The following is a 23,137-nucleotide window of genomic DNA, read 5'->3' as shown; positions in this document are numbered from 1 at the left end:
TGAATAAGGGGACAAGAAACACAATTTATAAAATATGTTTAATCCTTTAAAATCAGAGACATTATGAAAAACATCACCACCACATAACTGAAACATGGCAGGAGGGACAGGCAGCACATACCGCATGAGAAGGCATTTCCGTGACTCCTATGTACATATACACATTTTATACACAGTAAAAATATAGTAATTGAAGCATAGACGGCAACCAGCAACACTGGCTCTTAGGCCATGTGAAACATTCATATAGAAAAGCATGGGAGATTATCAACCCAGTATCATTATGGAGAATATACTTATATCACAATCTAAACATGAAATATAAAAAAGGTGAAATTGTCAAATAATCCCCTTCCATAAGCAATACACTCTATAAAGTTTCAGACATCCTTCTGTCAGTATACATTTTACATACAATCATCTAAGGTACATATTACAACTTTTATCATTTCGGCCTACAAGAAGTTCATAATAATATTAATAATAAATACGATTCTTGGAACTGAAAGATGGCAGACTTGCTCATATTGCATTAGTTCATGTATATTGTAGTGTCTATGTTGAGAGTGCACCGCCCTTTCAGCACCAAAGGATGATGTTTCTCTTGTGCCATGGTGAAGTAAATACAAACTGTGATAAAACTGGTCTTCATCCAGCAATTACACAGCACCACCCATCAAAAACTAGGTAGTTCTGCAACCTGTAGATTTCAACAGGGTGCATCAAAATCCAACTGTTATGAAATATCAAACAGACTTTTCTAATCAAAAAGTATCTCTTGGAGTGTTTTCTTTGGTGGCTGTTTGTCTTTCAACCAACAGAATTGTACTTTTGACTGATCTTTTTGTAAATAATGACCACTATCTACTTTTTCTACGCGAGCTTCTGGAAAGGAGGAGTTGCAGGGTGGGGGGGGACTTGAAATGTCTCAGGCCTGAAGAGTAAACTCTTTGATTCAAAGGAAAATGGACTTGATGGGAACTTAAACATACACAATTCCTAAATTATTCTGCAAGAAACATCCAGTTTAACGCAGGTCAGCCCAGTGTCATGACCTTATACAACATATCAATCCATGTATTAGCCCATGAAGCATCTTATTTGCTTTTCAAATTGACTGAACTGGGTCCGTATTTAGAGCTCTGCATCAAGCTCAGCGATTGCCTGTTTTGCTCTTCTCTTCACTGGCATGCCTGTCTCAATAATACACAAAAAAAAAAAAAAAAAAAAAAAAAGACTCATTCCTAAATCCCAAATTGTGCAATCACACACTGATTGACATGAGTAATCTTCCTTCCATGCCAGTTTGCCTCCATTGCATCTTTCTACATTCACAACTCACATTTCCCCTTCTCCCTCTCCGGTGTGTAGACCACGTGTGCCTAACAAGCATTTGATTCATTAGAAGAAATGCTGCAAAAAACATTAAGGTCTGCTACAGTCTCTTACAGGGTTCCCACTCTTTTAAGAATTCATTTTGCAAGAGTTTTCAAAGACATATTCAGTGATTTCTATACATAATTCAAATTGGACAAAGGGGTCAAACAGCTCAAAATAGACACATTTCCAACACAATTTTTGCGTTGTACATGTTTATGTGTTTAAAAAAAATGAACATGCTCACAACAGGCTAACAACACACAAATGTGTTGATTTTGCACAACCAATCAACCATGCTGAGTATAGTGTCCTTTTGCGTGTTTTGCCTTTCAAACACATGGGGCACTGCAGTACGCCAAAAGACAACAGCTGGGTATCAATGGGTATTGAAAAGGGTGCCAGGGGCTAAAAACGTGCAATGTGACCTCAGAAAACCTTTTGAAAATATAATCTTAGCCAAACTTTATAATTTTCTAGGACATTTTATAAGTTTTCAAATATTCCAGGTGTTTTCTAAGACATGTGGGAACCCTGGCTTAGTAGTGATTAAAAGTTCTGTGTCAGAAAAAGAGATAAAAGCCACCTGTGGCTTGTTATAGTGTCCTAAACATTAAGAAAATTGACAAAAACTTTGTGAAAAACAAAAACATAATTTATATAAACAGCCATTCAAAAGCTGCCCAAGACTACATACACAAAATCAAGGTTAGTAATACACATGATGAATAGAATAATTGGTCCAAGAGTGGATGTGACCATCATTTCTGTAACCAGCAGAAATGAATAAGGGACAACTGATCTTACTGTTTGTCAGTATAAAGTAATAACGATCAGTTATGCTGATATATTACTGTGATATATTTGACAGACATATAACCAAAAGGGATCATATTAGTGTAAGCATTAGAAACTAAAGTTCTTTTCAACTCTGACTACTGATTGGTTGGTCCATCCGTCAGGCAAAGAATCGGCAGTTTGATGACCTTAAGTGAAGGAACACAGCAGGCCTCTGTGTGTGACAGAACATTAAAAACAATAACACATTCATCCGGGAAGATGTATCAATATGTACAGAGGTGGGAGAGAGACATACAAAAAAAAAAAAAAAAAAAAAAAGTACTGTATGTAACGTAATGGTACAGACATAAAGGACAAATTACAATAGGTGGACAAAACATTACTATACTAATATCTTTTTATCATAACTTCATTTAACAGCATATACTGGCCAGTGATGCTGTCAACAGCTCTCTTCTCTTCATTCACCTTGGCACACATGGTCACAACAGAGGGGGAGATTTCAGGGTTACATATGCTGTCTGCCATGTTGGTAAAACAAATTATGAGAGGAATTTTGTCACCTACATTTTACCGGGCCTAACTCATTAGATTAACCCTGATGACATTACCTAGCTGGAGTTTTGGAGCAGCACCATAGCTTCCAGCAGAATAATTCAAAACTAAGTTTGAAACAACATTACTGTATGGGCCTAGTTCAGCTCATCAATCACTTCCTTTTCAAAATGTGAACTCAACCAAATACTGTACATCCACAATCACTCAAAGAAATGCATACATGATTGTAGAGTCACCAGCAGCAAATGTTGATTTGAACAATTCCTGTTGATAACAGTAAGAGTGTGATCAATAGCTAGATCAGGGCGCTCCAGCTCATAAGGAGTGCTGAGGAAAGTGGATATGTGATGAAAGGAACATTAGAGAGAGAGTCGTGGAAAACTGAAACCACTGTGCATGTACACACAGACCCACATGTCCACTCCTACAAATGCAGGCTATGCCCTTAATGTGCTTTTGTGTGTGTGTGTGTGTGTGTGTGTGTGTGTGTGTTCCTGCTCAACTGCTGTCTGTGCCCACTCAAGTCTCTTGCTGCAAGGCTGTGAAATGGGGGCAGGATGACTGACTCCACGTCATAAATGAAGTAGCACCTCCAAACTGATAATCCTAATGCCTTCACCATCCACTGGTGATTAGGGCACAATACAATTATTTGGGTAATGATTTTGTTCTATTGATATCACAGCAGACAGACATGAATCTCAAACTCAGGGTGATACTTTGAGGATGATAGGAGAAGGTTTGTAACTCATTAACTGGCATTATCTATGCAATGATGCAAAATGTATGTTAATGTAACGTCACTGGGCTGCTTTAGTGCGGCCAATGTAGGCTCATGAGCCTGTTTTTCAAGCTGTTTATGATACAGTAGGGCTTTGTAACAGATGATGACAAATAAATGATCTCAGTGACACCAGTAACGAACAGTTGTTTATCAAACAGCATACCCTGCATTGTTGGCTGGGAGAGCCTACATCCTACCATGCACCAGCTTCTCCTTGATCCTCCCACCACTGCTTTCCTCAGAGTCACAATATCCACAGCACCTTGCTCCTTTAACCAGCACAGATAGAGCCTCCCCTGAATATATGGGTGAGGAAACAACAGGGGAGGGAGGAGGCTGGGTCCACTGTGGATGCGCGAGTTTCATTCTCTTTATCCCAACTTCCGCTCACCTCCTCTCTTCCAGAGCCAATTTGTCGATGGGACTGGCTCCACTTTTACTGTAAAGACCAAACCAACATCAAGACCATAATCATAAGGCTGTTAAAACAATATTACAATTAATAATCAATTACAAAATAATTACTAGTCATTATAATTACTAGTCAGTGTAATTGGGTGCGTACATGTGTTTCTTCAAAGTGTCAGACTTACAAAACAGATGTTGGTCTCAGGGATGATGTCTGATAGTGACACGACATCTTCATTTCCAGACAGGTTGCCTGAATTGTCTTCAATCGCTTCTGCCCCCATGCTGGCACCAAGGAAAAGAGCACAGATAAAGAATGAGACACTGAATAAAACATGTGGGATAAAACACCTCCATGTTACAGTTTGATAGGAATTTGACTCAGAGCTTTCTCTATGACATCAGTACCTGCGAGAACCACCTTGGTCGAGGTCCGTATTTGCTGATTTGTGCACCTCCACTCCTACAGATCTACAGAGAAAGGATTATGGGTCACAAGAAAGAATACTAGAATACCATCACAAGGTGAGGAATCAAAGTGGAATGTCTGCCTTACCGTAAGGGTGGAGAGGAGGAGGCAAGTCCTGCGCTGCCTAGTGATGAGGTGGACAGGTTTGCCTCACAGTCAGCAGAGCTTCCCATCAGCGGGGGGGTCCTCGGCACCAAATCTGGTCTGTCTGACTGCATGCCTGACAACAAATAAGCACAATAAGAAACCAAACTACTACAAAATTTGAAATCAGTCTGAATTATGAACACACATATGGTTGTGACAAAAACAGGGATTGTCCAAAACGGTTATACAGTACCTTCATTTAACCTCAAAAACCCATGAGTTTAAATGAACCCTCATTTACAATGTCAAGCAAATTGACCATAAATAAATAAATAAATAAATACATACATACATATTATAAAAATTATATAAGATAAAAGGTAAAGGAGAACAATCAATTAAAACAAGTACATAAATACGGTTAATTAAAATAATTAAAAGATACAAGATACAAAGCCAATTCAATGAAAACAGGTGCAAACAGAGGCTGAATGAGTTGTGATCATAGATTTAAACTGGCCAAATATTACTAAAGAATTAATTTTGATGGAGCGCTCCAGGTGGTCAGAGCACAGAAAGTAATAGCTGATTTTCCAAGCTCAGAACAGACTTGAGGAACTTGCAGAGAAAAACAATCATTAGACGGAGTCTGATGCCCCAAAGGACCAAAGCAACATAGAAAAACAAGTTTTTGTTGTAATTTCTTGACAGGACTCTCCATGAAATCTGAAACTGAATTTGTCATGTAACAGAATACCAAGATATTTATATTCTGTAACTCTGAATATTGGATCCTTGAACAGTGGAAACATAAAGCACTTGGGCACAGTAAGAGCATTTAAAATAAAAGCAGAAAAGCAGGATTTGACATAAATGGCCAACCCACTGCCCCTTCCAATTCTGTCAATTCTAAAGAGACATAATCATTTAAGGCCACATCTGAATCACTAATGCTATCCTTAAGCCTTGTTTCCAGGAGAAGCATAATATCTGGATCTGCTTGAGAGACTAAGGTACTCAAGTAAACAAATTTTTGATGGTGGAGTAAACTTCTAATATTTAAGTGTATCAACCCTAAACCTTTTCTGGTTTTAAATGAAAAAAGATTATCTAGACAAAATGGAGTAGATGTGTTTAGGCAATTAGGCTGTGTGGTAGCGGAATTACAAAAGATAACGACAGGATTGGAGCTTGGAGATGCTGCAGGCACAAATTCAGGATTATGAGGGGGGTAGGAGAAAAGACCATGATTTGGCAAACTGTCTTCAGATGGGGCATGGGGAAATGGTGAGAACATAGGCCAGCAGGGAATATGAATGACATTTGGATAGTGTAATCATCTGGGCAGAGAGATGGCTTGCCTACTGCCCATTCATTATGCCACTAGTTACAACAGGAATGCAACAGAAATGCTTAACATCACAGAAAATGACGGATCCTCAGTATTGCAAACAGGGCTTTTTTGAGAAGTTAAAAGGCTCGTGCTGAGGTGTGTGTCAAAAGAAATTAAAAGCTAGAAAATAGATAAAAATGTAAAAACCAACAGTTTGGTGTCTTTTATATTTAGGTGGAGACTGCCCAGATTGTAGAAGTCCTGCTTAGTCCAGAAGTAATCAAAATTGCTAATAAAATTATATCCTGCTGAAGAACAGAATCACAGCCAGTGGTGGAGGCTAGACAGGCAACTACAACATGCTCTTTGACATTATCATTATTATTTCCACTGTTGTGCCGATAGCCCAGCAGTCTTGTCCTGTGCATGCATGCATGCAAGTGGGAAGTAAGAAGCCAGTGGTTAAAGTCTGAATACCCAGGACATCTACCTACAGCAAAACTACATACCACAAGATTTTTTTTCTGTTGGATGCTACTTTGTGCATTGTATGCTTTAACTGACTTGTACGGAGACCTCAGTTTTTTGTGGACCTGTTCTGTTTTGCATTCAGACCCCCACTGCTGCCAGCTCTCTCACTATATTTAGCATAACGTCCTCATTTCGGCAAACACTGTTGATTTGACGGTGGATAATATCCTCTGCCCAGATATTGGGCAGAGCCCTAATGTCCTCATTTGACTGGTAGTAGCAGTTATCTGTTTTTCTTTTCTGCGTTATTTTTCTGCTACTAAAGCGGGCTACTGTGCTGACATCTGTACTTATCAGCTGCACCCGCCTCCCGACTTAACAACGTTAACTCCACCTCAGATCTTGGTTAGCCCTGTCAGCCAGAGTGACGACTTGCACAGTCCTCACAACTGGATGGAGGTGTGGATGAAAAGGTTTGTGAAAGTGCTTAAACTCAGATTAAAACAAATGCCCATAAAACAGCTCGAGTGGCAGAGTTTGTGCTCTGTTTGTGTGATAATTTAAGATTGTGATGTCCCATGACTAATATCTTTTTCTAAGTTAAAAGATAAGTATTTAAAGTTGATTCACAACAGAGTTCTTGGCAGGCTTAGACAACGCCAACACATATGCACACCTTGAACGGGACAATGCAGGTTGCTTGTGATTGCTTTAGTTCTCCACCCCTCTGTCTTACCATTGTCTCCCTCTACATCTGTGCTTTTCAAATGGCTTTGGTAGACCAGTCTGGAGTCAACCGATGACTGCCCCCCGACATGGGACAGGGGTGTAGGAGCTCCCAGAGTGGGAGCCCTCCTTAGTCCCCCCTGTCCACCGCCACGACTCTTCTTGGATGGGGAGGGCTTCACTGGAGAAGATGGAGAATGTAAGAAATGGGAGGGGGCAGAAGAGGAAATTAGAAGATGAGTAAAGGCATGAATCTCACCCTTATATTTTAATAACCCCAGACACCCTGGGGATATTTCATGCTGTGCCAAATGATATTATGCATCAAGATATTAACCTTAATTCATTTTGGTAATTTAAAAAGGCACACATTTGTTGACTTACATGGAATCTTCTTAAACACCGTGTTACACATGAATTGCTGGAAACGTTCAGCATAAAAGCCTGGTCTGTGAACCGAGACAGTGTCCTACAGAGAGAGGTAACACACAAATTATGATCTGACCGATCCTGAGGCATCTCAATCTGTATGAGCTACACTGTATTACAGAGACTAATGCCCCTTTTCCACTAGTACCTACTTGGCTTGACTTGGCTACTTGGGCCGCCACCAAGCACAGAAAAGTCTCCACCTCTTCATTTGACCACGGTACCGGTTTGCTTGCCATTTTCCGACTTTGCCAACTTCAGCGATGATCAATGCGCACGGTCGCTGTTGCCGTTTTTTTTTTTTTTTTTTTTTTTTAAATGCCGGGTTTGGTTTTCGTGCAGGAGTCGCTCTCATGTGTCATCACTCCCTGTCCAATCAGTGGCCTGCACGGCGTTTACGTCACATTTCAGCTCGACTCAGCTCGCTTGGAACCCCGGCTGAGTAGGTCTCAAAATAATATCTGCTACCAGGTACTACCACCTAATGGAAAAGCTCTCAAACCAAGTAGAGTCGAGCCAAGTTGAGCCAAGTAGGTACTGGTGACAAAGGGCCATAAGATCAGTAACCATTTTTTTATTTTAACCGAACATTTTGAGAGGCAGTAGTTTTGGAGTCATTTCGCTCAGTTTCACTGGTCACACAGATATTTGGCTTTGTGGGGCTAAACAATGCATAGGCTCTTACCCCATCATGCACCAGGGCCTTCCAGGAGTGTTCCAACTTCTTGATAAATCTAAAAGATAAGAAATAAAGGGCATATACTCACAGAGATAAATGAACATCAATAGGTACAAGCAGAAATGGTTTGGCTTCTCTGTGACACCAACCTGTAAGACTGTAGAATGTCAATGATGCCAATGTACACCAGTAACCTCTCTCCTTTAGTGTTACGAGCTGGAATCCCACCCGTGCTACAATAACAGTCAGACAAACAGATCACTCCACTGTACCACACTGTAAACAACCTATTTAATTAAAATTCAGCTCTGTTGGTTGTCAGGCAAGCAACAAGACTCACTGGTCCTCTGAGTCCATGGCGCCTTTCCCTCGAGCTTCTCCCTGAATGGACTCCATGGCAGTGCAGTACAGACTTTTCTGGGCTTGTGGCCGCCGTTGATCTGGTGTCACTGCCCCCTCCGACGCGCAACTGTCTCCTGAGTGTCCCCCACCACGTTCCCGCTCTCGACTGGCCTGATCCAGGTTGTGGATACCCACCAACAGGCTGTAGTCCATGATCTTGAAACTCTGTAGTAGCTACACAACACACAAACACAACACAGCATTAAAAAAAAAATCACAAATAATAGCAGCGCTCCACAACAAACATTCATATTCACAAATGCAAGCTTCCACATAGATATATCTAAAAAGGTCTTTGCTTGTAGTGTATAAAAATCTAATATGTACATCGCTTTGGATAAAAGCATCTGCCAAATCTGAACTGTAATTATAGATATGCCCAAGCACAGACTAATTAAAAGAATATTGATCTATGAAACCCCAAATGCTGTTCACATAAGAGAGTGACATGCTCTTTAAGTTGAAAACAAATTCAAATAGCTGAAGATCACAGATAAAAAGGTGTTCATTCCCTGAAAATAACAAACAGCTCCAAGTTTGTATCAATGCCCAGAAACCCTCACAGTCGCAGCACTCATTTTATCACAGGTAAAGCTACAACACAAGATTATACATGGTATTTACTGGGAAGTTCAAAACATATGGCTGCCTAAATGTTTACTGTAGCTAGCTATCTATGCAGGTGGCTTCAACTAACTAAACGATGGCAACACAACAGCAGCCCTGAAATACTATGCTACACCATTAACATCAGACATTAACATTACAAACATAACAAATCACCACAGAATTGAGTTATTCCAACAACAAAGACTTGTAGGTCATAGGTTTGATGGCCAAAAATGAAAACTGCAAACAAGTTCGATCTCTGTCCCAATTCCAATTTTAATCTAATAGTGTGGATTTTCCTCCCATCTTCCCGCTTGCACTCATCACATACTTGTATATATGAAGTCTGTACATTGCTGATGCAGTCACATCGCGTACAGTCACAAACAAGAAGAGCAAGAAGAGGAACAACATAAAACCCAAAACCAGGGAATCAGATCTGTTTGTCACATATGTTTCGATTTGGTTGGTTCTTGCAATGTTAGAACCGGTTCAACTAATTCCAGTTCCATCGATACCCTAACTCCAATATGACATATGAACATTCATACACCTGTAAGACCATGTGGGCTGGGAATCTTGAATGTATGACGTGGACCACTTATTGATAATTATTCATAAACCAGTGACAGGCATATTATCGATAATTAAAACATAATGTTTTGTGATTATTTCGAATGGATAAATAAATTTGAATGCCAATTGCTTTCATCCTTGTTGTCCTAGAACTTTGCTGTGATTAGCTGCCATGTCAGCCTGAACCTTAGACAGCCTGTCTAATGAATAGATAGCTCGATACACAGCTAGCAAGCTATACAGCTAGCTAGCTAAATAGTGAGATAGACAGATAGCTAGATACATAGTGCAAGAATTGGGCACCAGTGGGGGTGGGGGGGTGGGAGGGGGGAACCCATGCTGACCTAATGAAGTCACAAATCAGACTGCGGATGTTGTAGTGGATGGGTTGCCCATTTAAGTCATGAATACCGAGCCATTTAAGAATACATTTATACCAGAAAACATTAAATAGTAAGAACAAGGAAGTTCATCTGTGTTCAAGACTTATGTTTTGGCGCCTCCCCATGGCAAACATATAAACTGAAGTTGAATGCAGCTGATCTTTTGACAACTTGACAGTAAAGATTATAAAATATTGATAATTATGGATAATGTTGTGCCAATATATGGATTTTTCAAAACTCCAAACCCTACATGAATGCATAACACTTGAATACAAATTAATCAATCTATGAACTATAACTATCTCTTTTCAACTCACTAGGCAGTCCCTCTGGATGGTCTTGCTGAGGGCATTGTAGTTGTCTGCCTCCAGCAGAAGGCCATCAGGCAGGTCCTGGATAAAGTCCAGATCTTTGTGCGTGGGCACCGCCTTCTCCCTCTCTTTAGGTGAAGCTCTTCTCTTATAGGTGGATCCCTTCAGGTCATATTTGAGGTGCATGGGAATGCTGCGAGGCAGCAGATTGTTCATTACTACAATACGGATGTTCTTTCCCCCTGCCTGGACACAGTACAGCCCATAAAACTTGGGCAGTAGGGTCCGCTTGTTTTGGTTTATATTCTGAAAGAGAAGAGAAATTGAGGAAAGACAGAGGACTTATTGGGTGTGATCCCATTAACTTATGGAAAATGATTACAGCTTCTATTCTAGTCTGCCTCCTACCTGCATAATAATCATGGCTATGAATATAATCACTCATATTGTAAATCCCCCTTCCATTCTACCCCTCAGGCTCACCATAAAATATCCAGGAAGGAGTTTCTGAAGGAACTCTGCCTCCTTATGCTGTACAGTCTTGATGATGAACTCGTCATCACTTGATACATAGAAGAGGGAGCCACTAGCTCCAGGGTTGGATAGCTCGATCAGTGGCTCATTACATAAAGAATACTGCAGGAGAGAGAGGAGTCTGCATTAGTACCCATATCTAACATAACAAACATATATATTGGTATAGGCTATATCAACAATGCAAGCAGAAGCTGTAAACATGGATGTTCCTGTGATATATGTACAGACCAGGTAGTCATCTGGCCGGATGCCAAAGAGTTCTCTGAAGTAACGAAAGGCAATGGGAGCATAGGTCTTAAAACGAAAGTCACTGTAGTGATGAGCAGGAGTCAGGTTACTGCCTTCACTGTAAACAAATATAAGAGGGAGAGAGGGAGAGAGAGAGAAGCAAAGGAACTGAGTACCTGAAATTGAAAAATAAAACCACAAACACACTACATTTGATCAACCCTGAGTTCTATTACCAACCTTGGGAAGAAGATACTTTCGACAACTACAAAATCCTGCATGAGAACATCCCTCTCAGCTTTCTGGCTCAAGCTGCCAACTGTGTGAGTGATGCCCAACTGGATAGCACCTTTGAGAGCAGATGATGTGGTCTGGAGAGTATGTCAGAGAGAAAAACAGAGTGAAGAACTGAACAAACAATATTTCAGTGACACATCTGTAACCTTTTCATCAGACATACTTCGGTGACTGATGAGGGGGACTCCAGACTAATTTTAGAACACAAACAGCTAACATGTAGGCCTCTGCGTTGGACCTTTTCCACTTTCACCTCCGCTACTAGGCGTTGTGGGTGTCAACAAATTGGTGTCACAGACCCCCATCCCCTTCTAACCTTTTTATAGGTGGTTTCGCCTGTAGTGGTCTCTACGCCTCGGTGTCCAATGGTCTTCTTCATACTCTGAGTAGAGCCAGAAGAGCCAGGCATCTGAGCAGAGGGAGGGAGATGGATGTCAAAAAAGAACAGCGAGATGGGTGACACACACACACACACACACACACACACACACACACACACACACACACACACACACACACACACACACACACACACACACACAGAGAACCAGCTGTCTTTGGGCTGGGTAAACATCTTCACATGACAAGCTCAAAATCTCTAAACCTGTTCTCCTTCCTGTACTCAGAGTTGACTGGATCAACATTAACGTTCCCTGGCCTGGAGCTCTGATGCAAAGGTGTCTGACATTAACCAAGGCAGTTTCTGATTGTCTTACCTCTGGAGAAGCCACTTTTCGGATGCCGCTGGGCCCTAAAGAGAGAAGTAGAGAGGTTAGGCTAATTTTAAAAAGTGTACAAAGGACAACAGCCTAGCAAATAACACAGGGAAATATGGAAAAAACATGTTAAGCAGCTGATAGTTCTCTTGCTCAGGCTCAGTGTCTTGTGTCTAATGTCAACACATGCAGTCACTGTAAGGCTGAAGTTTCAAACAATACTGAAGTCAGCCCACTTTGGGTTGGCAGCTTTTAACAAAGAGGTATTTGTTACTGAATGTTTAAGAAGCCCTTGCTGGTTAATCAGAAGGCCTATTTCCAGCCTTTGCTCATCATTGGTCTATAAGACCAATGATGAGCCTAGGCCTAAATGTAGCCACAGTCACTAACTGCTGCTCTCAATACCAGATATGTGTGAACTGGAACTACGCTCCCCTGAGCTGGCTGCTCTACATTTTCCAGGTCCATAAGGACTTGTGTCTACAATTCCCATCCAGAAAAACAGCACAATTTAAGCCCTAGCTCTTTCTGCATTATCCAATCATTATGTTGCACTGTGAGTTTGCTTTTACCATTCTTACCAACTCCCCTAAACTAACATATGTCTACACAGAAAGACTGGCTGATTAGAGTAGTGACCAGTAAGAGTTTTTTTGTTTGTTTGTTTGTTTGTTTGTTTGGGGGTTTTTTGTGTGTATGTGTCACACCAAGATTACATCTCTCAATGTAAGAAAGATTTAAGATTAAGATTCATCCATGACTTGATCATCAAATAAGATCATACAAATCAGACAGATATGGCTCCATGCTTCCAAGTAAGCATGATAACAAAAACAGCAGACAGCAAGCTTTTATAAAAAGAAAGAAAACTCAAATAGAGAAAAAAAACTACACAAATTCACTGTGTCCTCAAATAAACTTGCCGTTTAAACCTGCAATCTCGCCCACTCCACAGGCACTTCTAGCCTGTAACCAATGGCAACATCTATTTCAGTGTGGGAGTGCCACAGGTCAATATATACAAAAAGGATGTTGGGAAGCTTACACACCTATAGTCCCAATCCTGTGTGTGATCATTTCTGTATGCCCAACAGATTCAATCTGAACTATGCATAGCAGAAGGTGCCTTGAATCCAAGACAGATAAGAGTCAGTGTGAGACTAAATAATTTCAGACAGAGTGGCAGAATGTTCAAATGCCATGCATCTTTTCTTGGTTAGCAAGGACACACTGCAATCCACCTGGAAACAATGGGCAACATTCTGCCCACATTCCCCCTCATTTTGTAAAACAACACACTACAACATCACTCACTGCTCATGCAGTTTCTGCTCAGAGAGAGAGAGAGAGAGAGAGAGAGAGAGAGAGAGAGTCATGCCAATAAAGCTTTATTGAATTGAACTGAACTGAGGGAGAGAGAGAGAGAGAGAGAGAGAGAGAGAGAGAGAGAGAGAGAGAGAGATGTACTCCCATGCCAGTACCTCGCTGTAATGCTCTCCTCCAGAACTGAGTCCTAATATCTGCGGAGCAGGATATGGTCAGCCTATGTGGCTTGAGCTAGTGGATCATCAACACTAAGTGTGTGTGTGTGTGTGTGTGTGTGTGTGTGTGTGTGTCTGTGTGTGTGTGTGTGTGTGTGTGTGTAGACATGCAAATGCACCTCATAACATTGGCATGTTGGCTCTTGAATGAATAGCTAAATAATATTACACTTTGTGCAACAGATTTGGTCTAGGAATTGGTGTAACCCAATTACTTAACAATGACTTTAGCTTGTCAGTGACAATCCTCACAACAATAGCCAAACCATCTGTTGTCCGTATACCAAACAACTTCCTCTACTAGCCTTGTTCACCTCTTGTCTGTTAGAAGCAACCCGTAAGGCAATAATATGGGACCAGCACACTGTCTCAACTTTTATTTTGTACCTATTATTTTTCTAAAAATTGTGTCCCTTGGCCCAATTAGGGAGCAGGCCAATATGTAGTAGGAAGCAGGCCACTCTATATCACTGCTGATCTACTGTCTGTTAGACAAAATCTAAGACTGTAACACTTGTACAGTCTTAGATCAGGCTCTCAGCCACGAAGGAGCCACAGGAGAGCTTCTAGCACTATTTTTATTCACTGATTCAAACTGGGAGGCTGTTACGGTAAGAGTGACTCCAACAGTCACAAGAAAGCTGGCAAGTGCCGTACAAGTAAAATTCTTAAATATTATAATTCAATACAACTCCAGTGAAAACCTACCAAGAAAGAGCCTCGTGAAAAACCATCAATTCGGCTGAATGGGGACATTTAGTAGTCTGAGGAGGCCTGCTATCATTACGGCTGACTATCATGAGCATGACAATCAGTCGCCATAGGTTAAAAGAATGCACGAAACCAAGAGTCTGTATTATTTGTTGATTTTTACATCACCACAACCGGGAAACTTTGGAAGACGGATTATCGGGGTTCAACGTTGAAGTCACTTGCCTCAACTGAAAATATATTAGCTAACTTTATCACTAACCCAGTTAGAAACAGACGGAGGAGGAGGAGGGGAGAATGGGCGAGGAAGACAAGGTGACGCCAGAAAGCTGATGGCTACCGTTAGCTTTTCGTGAATGGGCAGACGAATTTCAAAGACCAGCCAGCGAACATGTCCTGTTCATTTAGTCAACAAAAGGCCGATTTTTACTAAACCACATGAAAGCAACAGTGATCCGGCACAGTCGGCTTCGATGTTAACGTTAGACATCACTGACATACCAACGAGTGAACCAAATTACCGGCTTAGTAACAAAACACACCGCCCTAGTCAAATGGGCCAGGGATTAATTTTTTAATGTGCCGGTAGCTTGAACCCTTAAGTACTGTTGGCGTTAAATAGCTAGCTTCACCTCGCCGGTGGGGTTGACAACAATACCAGCTAACGTTTGTTAACTAGCTAACGGTAGCTAATGCTAGGTTAACTTGGTCGATTGAACGCCGACAGGCTAGCTGGCTAACAGGGGGTCCTGATAAACCCACTATCACGACATATCACACAATTTGTTTTGCTTCATACTGATATTTGTTTATACGTTTGTTGTAGTAAGTCAACGAAAGTTAAATGTACAAGCTAGGCTACCTGTCGGGGCTGTTGCTCCCGAGTCTGCTGCTCCAGCGGTCGCCATTACGGTTTTGACTGTTCACATCACAGACAGCGCGACTGTTGAATTTTGATGCTCATGTCTCAGCCCAGCGCCTCTCCTCAGCCCCCTCCCTGCTGCTGAAACTCACTCAGCCTGCAACTGGTAAACTCATCTCTAAGTAAAATAACCCCAAGTCTTGTATGACTGGATGTGACGGCGTATTACACTGCTGGGAAAAATGCGGAGCCCGGAGAGGCAGGGGGGGGTAATATTCGAGAGAAAACACTCAGAATGTCTGAGATTCAAATCTTAGAGGTACGAGGGGAAAAAATCGGATATTCTATGAGGTTAAAGTGCTGCATTTACCAGAAAAAAACTAAAATTTAAGAGAAAAAACAGGAAAATTCAGTTATTATTATTCAATTATTAACTCACAAATTTGCGCAACAAAAAACTCGGAAAAATACATTTTCTTTGACTTTTTTTTTTTTTTTTTTTTTTTTTTTTTTTTTGGTCAAGGAACCAAGAACCTAGAACTCGATTCAGCAAAGTGAAGCGATATGGTTCCTTGACCAAGTAATAATAATAATAATAATAATAATAATAATAAACACTATTTTTCCAAGTTTTTTTTTCTCATAAAAACTACTCTTCCTTGGGTCCACACACCTAAGGATTTATTCATAACACAAAAATTACAACCCAAAGGGAGATGGGAATATGTCACAGCTGCTAAAGAAAAAAACAACACAAAAACAATGAATCAACAACAATAAACTTTTCAATAACGATAATTACAACAATGACAACTCTGCCAGGACAAAGTCAATATATGATCAGTAAAACGTTGGATACAGCTCAAAAAGTCATATAGTATCACTACAAAAGAGTGTATACAGTGACTGAGAAAATAACATACAAAAACAAAGTTCCACATTAATGATCAGATAGTCAGACTTCATGTAGGAGAACATGTCCTATTTGGAGAGGAGCTGTGTTCTGAGCCATTATGTATTTCATTAGCCCTTTTTTTAAACAGTTGCTTGTTAAATGTGTAATGTCCGATGGCAGATAATTCCATCATTTATTCATCTGTACACAGCGGTATGTTGCTTTGCATTCGTTTTTGGGACAGGAAGTGGAAAACAACCTCTTGATGCATGTCTTGTATTTAGGTTTTGGCTATAATTTATGATCATGATATTCACATTCTGCCAAAGTCGGGAATTTTCCACATATCAGACAGTCCCACTGTTTGCTCACAGACAGTATTCAGGCTCCTCAAAGTGATACAGTAAACCACACAAGATGTAAAAATTTCAAAATATAGTTTTATTCATCAGAAGTGTTATAGGTCATGATCTTAACCATAAAAATAATAGAACTGATCTTGCAGTTCCAAAAGGAATCGGGAAAATGTGACATTCACAATCAAACATGGAAAGAGCAGCTTATAAAAAATAAGTGGTACAGTGACAGACAACAGTCTGGTTTACAAGCTATGCACTAAACAATATTATTAGTTCTTTATGAAAGTACTCGTGATGGCAGTTCTTCTTGCGTGCTCTCAGATGGATGCACATCATACTGGCAGTAGGTGAAGCTAAAGTTGATCCACAGCAAAAATATTTATTTCATCTTATTGATAGTTATGTGGGATATGGGCAGGAAAAGCTGATTCTGGTCAGTGATTAGAGGCAGCCCCTGTTTTAGGCACGCCCTTTTCCTCACTGGCCCATCGTAGTCAGGGTCAGCAGCAAAAGGTCATAAGGTTTCAGGAGAGAGGGCACTTTCTCTTCTTCTGCCGTGATATATTGGTTGCCTTGGAGATGGCATCCATGAGTACTTTGGAGAGGCATTGTGAAGGGTCTTGGGAAGAGGTGCGGCAACACTGGCGGACTGCTGGTGTGGAAGGCTTCCTTGCTGAACACAGACTCTCTGACATTTTCGCAAGCTGTTTTCACAGAGAGAATGAGATCAAACACCAGAAATAACATTAGAAAACCTGTCTTGTGGTTTTACAGCTTCCATACTTTCATAAATTTCAGTGATAACCTTAAACACTTCCTGTCATAACTTTGTCTTCTGAGGGTACAAAGTCCATATTCAACAATGTAGTTCTGCAGATTTTGTACAGCCTTTAAAATCATTTTGAGCTCACCTTCTCCTGGATACATGTAGACTTCTGATCTGAAGACAGGGGGCAGCACTGATTCACAAAACTCTGCAGAGGAAAACCCACTGGGAACCTGAAAACACAATCAGCTTATTGCATTTCTGAGACTGCACTGCAAACACCCTCATCCCTCTCAGTTAACATACAAGTGTACAAGTTTATTTTTCTGTGCTGAGAGAGACAAAATCAGTAAAAATGACCAATAACAGCAAAGAAACTACAAATAAAATGGGCAGAATGTTTCAACCCATCATCGATGAAAGAAAGTGACAATGAGGCTATAGGAACTGAGCAGAAATCAGTCCAACTCTGTAATGATCACATTTTAAACAAGCTTCACATCATCCTAAATGATCACTCAGACCTGTTACATCAAAAATTGTAAATTAGTCAGATTACTGCAGTGTAAATTAACAACAACCAACACACAGCAACCCTGGCAATCACCATGTTTATCAGTCAGCTCAGCATAAAGAGGTATGAGTACAGACAGAGAAAGCAATTCCGCTTACTTCTTCTTGATCATCTTGTGAGTTTCACAAATTTGGGCCAGGGAGGAGTTCTGAGAGGTGCCTGTCGGGGAGCCTGACTGGTCCACATCATAACCCGGGTGGGGGGCGCGGGCTTGGAAACAGTCATACCGCTCTTGACCCACAGGCTTCTCACAACATGGGAATCTCATCTTCCCCCCTCTCTCGTCTTCACAGAACTTGTCCATCTCCTCAAGCCACTGATGACACATTATCATGTTATAAACAGTTAAATGAAGAAAACATTAAATAATCCCTTGCATCATATAACATTAATTCTAATTTAATATGTTTTCCACAGTTGTTGATGCTTGTTTTACCTTCCCATCAGCACAGGTGAACACATCCTGCTGCCTTTTGCAACACTGTTTGAATCCCCTCTCCACACGATTGATGGTCTTTGCTTGACGAGCAAGCCAGCCATAGCCTCTGAGTGGTAGGCACTTGAGATCGTAGCGGGGGCGGAGCTTGCGGTTGAGGCAGAGAGACTTGATATCAGCTGTCGTGGGCCGTCCGGGAGGAAAGTTGATGTCAATGTTCTGGGGAGCAGAAGTGCGTGACGGTTTCCTCTGCTTCTTTCCTCTGATGCCGTGTGGGGTCAACTCTGTGCTGTATGCATTAGATATGACGTCAGAGTCGGACCTGATGTCCTTTACTGAGTATCTCCACCTAACCTCAAAGCTGTGGCTGAAATAATGTTTAAATTAGACAGTATGATCATCATCTGCTGTGGAAGTTCATGCAGTGTCTGAACTACTGAGAGGAACTGGTTGTGTCAGTAGGATAGTGTATTATTACACTTGAATTCCCTGATTAGTTTCATTTGTAACTTTCATACACCGGTAAGGTCAAAATTATGAATGTCAATAACTTGACAATGACAATAACTTTTTTTTTTCTTTAATTTTATTTATTTCCCTGCATACCTCTGGCATGTGCTGGGGTCAAAGGAAAAGTCAGATGCGGGGGGAACAGGTGTCACTGGCACATCCACTGTGGGCTGGTAGGCAGAGTTTGGAGCATCTTTCTGGAAGCAGTGTAGTCTGTCACTGCCCTGTTTCTTGCAGCAGTGATAAACACGATCCTTTACTGAAGTGTCTTCCTGACAGAACAACTCCACTGCCTGCTCCCACTGCAGGAAAACAACACAAATAAAATGGCTGCATGAATAAAACTCTTAAACATTACATATGTGGCCATACTCTGAATGAATGTCATGGACGCAATTTTGTAGAGCATCTTAGCAAATAACCAAACATGAAAACTAAACTGGGCAAGAAACATGGGTTACATGAAGATAATGCTTTTTCACTGAACAATCTGGGACAAGTTTCTGGCTTGCCCTAAAATAGCTTCAATGACAGGAAGTCATGCCAAGGCCTGTCTGTTGTGTCTGCCTGGGTTGCATATCATGGGTTTATCAACTGAAAGCACCTGAGGCCTCCAACTTTGTTTAAAGAATGTGAATACCACAATACCACTGCAATCTGAAGACTGCGTCATGCTGTATTTCATTCCTGAGCTGATAAAAAAAAATGTGTACAGTTCAGCTCACTCTACAACTGGTGTGTCATGCTTGTCATAACCCAAATGTTTGATAGTGCCAGGAAGCTGAAATTAATATTATGTTGCATCGCTAATTGAGAGTGTAAGTGGGTTGAGACAAACGAGAGAAGAGCAAAAACACCACCACCCAAAAAAGAAAAAAATCAACTGAATCAAAATTATGGCAAAAGAAACTGGATATAAGCTTTACTTGATGACAAAAGAACACAATCAAGGAAGAGTCAGTCTTGTTACAAACTCACCGCCCGTGTGGCACAGCACAGTGTCACTTCCTGCTCCCAAGTCTGGTTCCCCTTGCAGCATGTGCTAAACCAAGACTCGGCATTATTGACAGCTGCTGCCCTACGTTTCAACTGGCCATAACCAGACTGAGGGAAATAGGTGGCTGGGTAGCGCGGACGGCGGTCTCCAAAGAGACAGATCGCCTGGAGGTTGGTGGAGCTCGGCCGGCCAGGAGGAAACTGGACACGGTATTCCATGAGAGGACCACCAAAAGAGCGAGGCCCAAACATTGGTGGGCCTGAGAGGGAAGGGTTACACAATTAATAGATGGGACAGTTTAGAGAGGGACTGAACTGGGTCTGCTGTGCCAGAGCCCCCCAACAGAATAATGGCAGGATAATCAAAGAATACTTTTTTGTTTGCAAGTTTCTCTTATGGTATTTCTGTTTTATTTGATGGGATATAGTGGAGTAAAGATCGAAGAGACAGACATACAGTACATACAGCTTGCAAAAGCCATGAGCCAATTTGAAACAAAGATGTGATGATTATGTGGTATTTAAATTAGCCAACAGGAAACCCTGAATCAAATATCATTTAGAAACAGCACCTTACCTCTCTCTCCCAGGGCTTTGATCAGGTCTGGGCTCAGAGGAGGCGGAGCCACTCGTTTTTGCTCTATGTCGAACTCTATGAAAGCAAACAAAACGACATTTAGCCTACAATGTAACTTGTGTACACAGTCCTGAAAACTGTTAGGACACTAGCAAGGCTATGACTCATTGATGTTCAGCTTAATGAGTGTCAGGCTGACAAAAATCCAAGCAAATGTTATAAGTGTAAGCAATATGTATACATATATGAAAGGAAATAACAACATCCACCCATGGGATCAAGGAAAGCTTCCAAGTCGACCTCTTTCTGCATATCGGGTTCTGGCTGATTCATATCTGAAAGACACCAATTTGTTATTGTTGTTGATTGTAATGTTATTTTTGCACAAAAAAATGCGTATCATCACAGGCCACAGCAACAGACAGACAAGGACGCACACACACATGCATGCACACACCTTGTAGAATTTTCTCAATGTCAAAGGTCACCTCACGCTGCTCAATCATGGACCCATCTGCAGATTTGTGTACATGAAACCATGTCAATTGAGGGAGGAAGAGACAAAGAGAGGCAGAGGAGACAGTAAAAGTTACGCAACTCGCTGTATTTTATTTACAAATCGTCCTGGCAGACAACCTAGAGCAATACAACAAAACAATATTTCAGCAGCAGTACATAATTTTTAAGGGTTAAGGCTTACTGAAATTTATGTAGGCCGGCAGCATAAGAAAACAGATTTACGGTGGCATATAACGGACTAAAATGGAGCCTGGCCTACAGCCAAACAGGCAAGTACAACAATCCCTGTCCTGCTTGCATGCAAATAGTAATGATAATAAAAAAAAAAAAAAATACATATATATACCAACCCTCGTCTGCGAAAATCAAGGCGAATGCACACGAAAAGACAAGAGCCCAAGACCAGGCCATCGTAAACATGTTGATCGTACTGTCTGGGTGTCCTGTCTGCTTTACCGACCGACTGTCCCACTCCGCTTTAAGTTCAGCAAAGTCCTGCCCAAGTGCGCAGAGCCGCCCAGGAAAACAGGCGTGCGGGGCAGCGGTCAGACGGCCCCGTTAATTGGTCCAGCAGAGGCTGCCGTGCTGTCTGTCTGTGGGGGGGAGAGGCATGAGGCTGAAGCCCGCATCGGGGCAAACATGTTTCATGGTTCTTTTGTGATTTAAAACGGGAGAGGCGGAGTGAGGAAAAGAGGGAGGGAGAAAGTTTTCCATCATGAGTCATTGGTGATCCGCTCAAATCTGCATGGGAAAACAGCAGTTATCCCCTCACATGGTGCCTCATGTATGGACATGACTTTGATGTAATTTTTTTTTTTTTTTTTTTTTGGCCTGCCGTGGGAGGAGGTTTGTCACCGAACGATGGCAGACAGTATCGACTGTGGTTACCAGCAAATGATAACCCTCGCCTCACCCTCACCTTAACCGCAGCGAGTTGGCTTTAATTATCGCTAATTGTCTTTGTGGACTAGACAGGTTTCGTGTTGAGCAACACGCATGGCCAATCGGATATATTCTCAGATGCTAATTATGCGACTGGGCTAATTAAAGTATTGGCAGATAATTGCATTTGCTGGTTATATGCAAAACAACAACAATATTTGGTTACTGTACAAGTGCTGCTACTGTTACTCTAGTTATTCTTATTCAGAGGAACACCAGTGAATTCCAGGGCTTACTGTATAGAGGTTTCTTAGTCTGATGGTATAAATAGTTTTGCATTAGTGAAACTTCAACTTTAATAACATTATTTTCTAATAAATAACTAAATACGCAACAATAAGTAAACCCCAAATATTTGGTAACATTGTTGTGATGCCAGAGGTGTACTTCCTTAAAATAATGATGTCTAATCACTGAAAAAATAAAGGCTAGTAAAGAAAGACTAATTCACTAAAAAATATATATATGTTAAGACAGTAATAGTTATAAATTGACCAATCAACAAAACGAGAAAAATAATGCTGAAATCCTGATACTTAAACATGTCACAGATTTTTGACCGTTTAAACAGCACTGGACATAAATACAGTGTGTTGTCTCTCCAGCTGCTAATAATGGGATGATGTGAGAATGTGTTTTCCTTGAGCTGCAACACCCACAGGAGCTTTATTAATTACCACAACATGCACCAACTGGAACTCACTTTAACCAAAATGAAAGCCCCTTTTTGCACCTTCCTGCTGTGATGTCTTTACCTGTCCCATGGCGCAAACACCAGCAGCCACTCCTGCATACCATCTGGCTGAGTGGAGTGGGCAAGGAGATTCTCAGTGGAGCTGCACATCACACATTACAGGCTGAGATTTTTTCTTGTGTGAGGCAAATGTACTGAAGTTTCACTAATGCACAATTATTTATACCGGGAGAATGAAGAGCCTTTATAAGCCCTGTTATTCACTGATGTTCCTTTGAATTGTACAACATTTATTATCTTCATGCAAGATGCCACAGATGTGTGTCTTCTTGTGTGTCCAACATGAGCAAGGTCTCTGCAAATCCTTGTGATCTCATACACAGACAGCGAGCTATTCCAGGGTTAACAGTGCCTCAAGGATTTCATTGTAAAATGCTGACGGTGACCTCTGCACAACCCCTCTATTCTATCTCACCCTCCACCCTTTCATGGCCTCCCTCAGTCCCCCACCATATTTCAACCGAGAGCTCTAAATCATTAAATCAGACCAAAGAACAGTACTCAGCGCACA

At 41.2% G+C, this 23,137-nt stretch overlaps 2 protein-coding genes across 2 annotated transcripts; both read right to left on the bottom strand.

Annotated features, from left to right (window-relative positions):
- Positions 1 to 32: 32 nt before the first annotated feature.
- pip5k1ab (phosphatidylinositol-4-phosphate 5-kinase, type I, alpha, b) lies at positions 33 to 15,434 on the bottom strand. The gene is made up of 16 exons (XM_030072575.1): positions 15,299 to 15,434; positions 12,185 to 12,219; positions 11,785 to 11,877; positions 11,412 to 11,542; positions 11,172 to 11,289; positions 10,890 to 11,042; positions 10,413 to 10,712; positions 8,463 to 8,698; positions 8,272 to 8,355; positions 8,129 to 8,177; positions 7,399 to 7,483; positions 7,025 to 7,195; positions 4,485 to 4,617; positions 4,337 to 4,399; positions 4,114 to 4,213; positions 33 to 3,959 (listed from the first exon to the last, which is right to left on the bottom strand). Exons 1-16 carry the CDS (start codon positions 15,342 to 15,344, stop codon positions 3,957 to 3,959), a joined length of 1,800 nt encoding a protein of 599 aa, XP_029928435.1. The 5' UTR covers positions 15,345 to 15,434; the 3' UTR covers positions 33 to 3,956.
- Positions 15,435 to 16,616: 1,182 nt separating this feature from the next.
- On the bottom strand, positions 16,617 to 21,548 carry ecm1b (extracellular matrix protein 1b). Its single transcript, XM_030073166.1, has 10 exons — positions 21,281 to 21,548; positions 20,869 to 20,925; positions 20,681 to 20,746; positions 20,412 to 20,486; positions 19,817 to 20,094; positions 18,935 to 19,140; positions 18,329 to 18,617; positions 17,991 to 18,208; positions 17,464 to 17,551; positions 16,617 to 17,256 (listed from the first exon to the last, which is right to left on the bottom strand). The coding sequence occupies exons 1-10, from the start codon at positions 21,348 to 21,350 to the stop codon at positions 17,077 to 17,079; spliced, it is 1,527 nt and encodes a 508-aa protein (XP_029929026.1). The 5' UTR covers positions 21,351 to 21,548; the 3' UTR covers positions 16,617 to 17,076.
- Between the last annotated feature and the right edge of the window lie 1,589 nt (positions 21,549 to 23,137).

The sequence above is a fragment of the Myripristis murdjan genome, chromosome 16 (assembly GCF_902150065.1).
Source record: "Myripristis murdjan chromosome 16, fMyrMur1.1, whole genome shotgun sequence".
In the NCBI taxonomy this organism is placed as follows: domain Eukaryota; kingdom Metazoa; phylum Chordata; class Actinopteri; order Holocentriformes; family Holocentridae; genus Myripristis; species Myripristis murdjan.
Note: the sequence above shows the minus strand (reverse complement) of the source record. Positions and strands in the feature narration are given on the sequence as shown.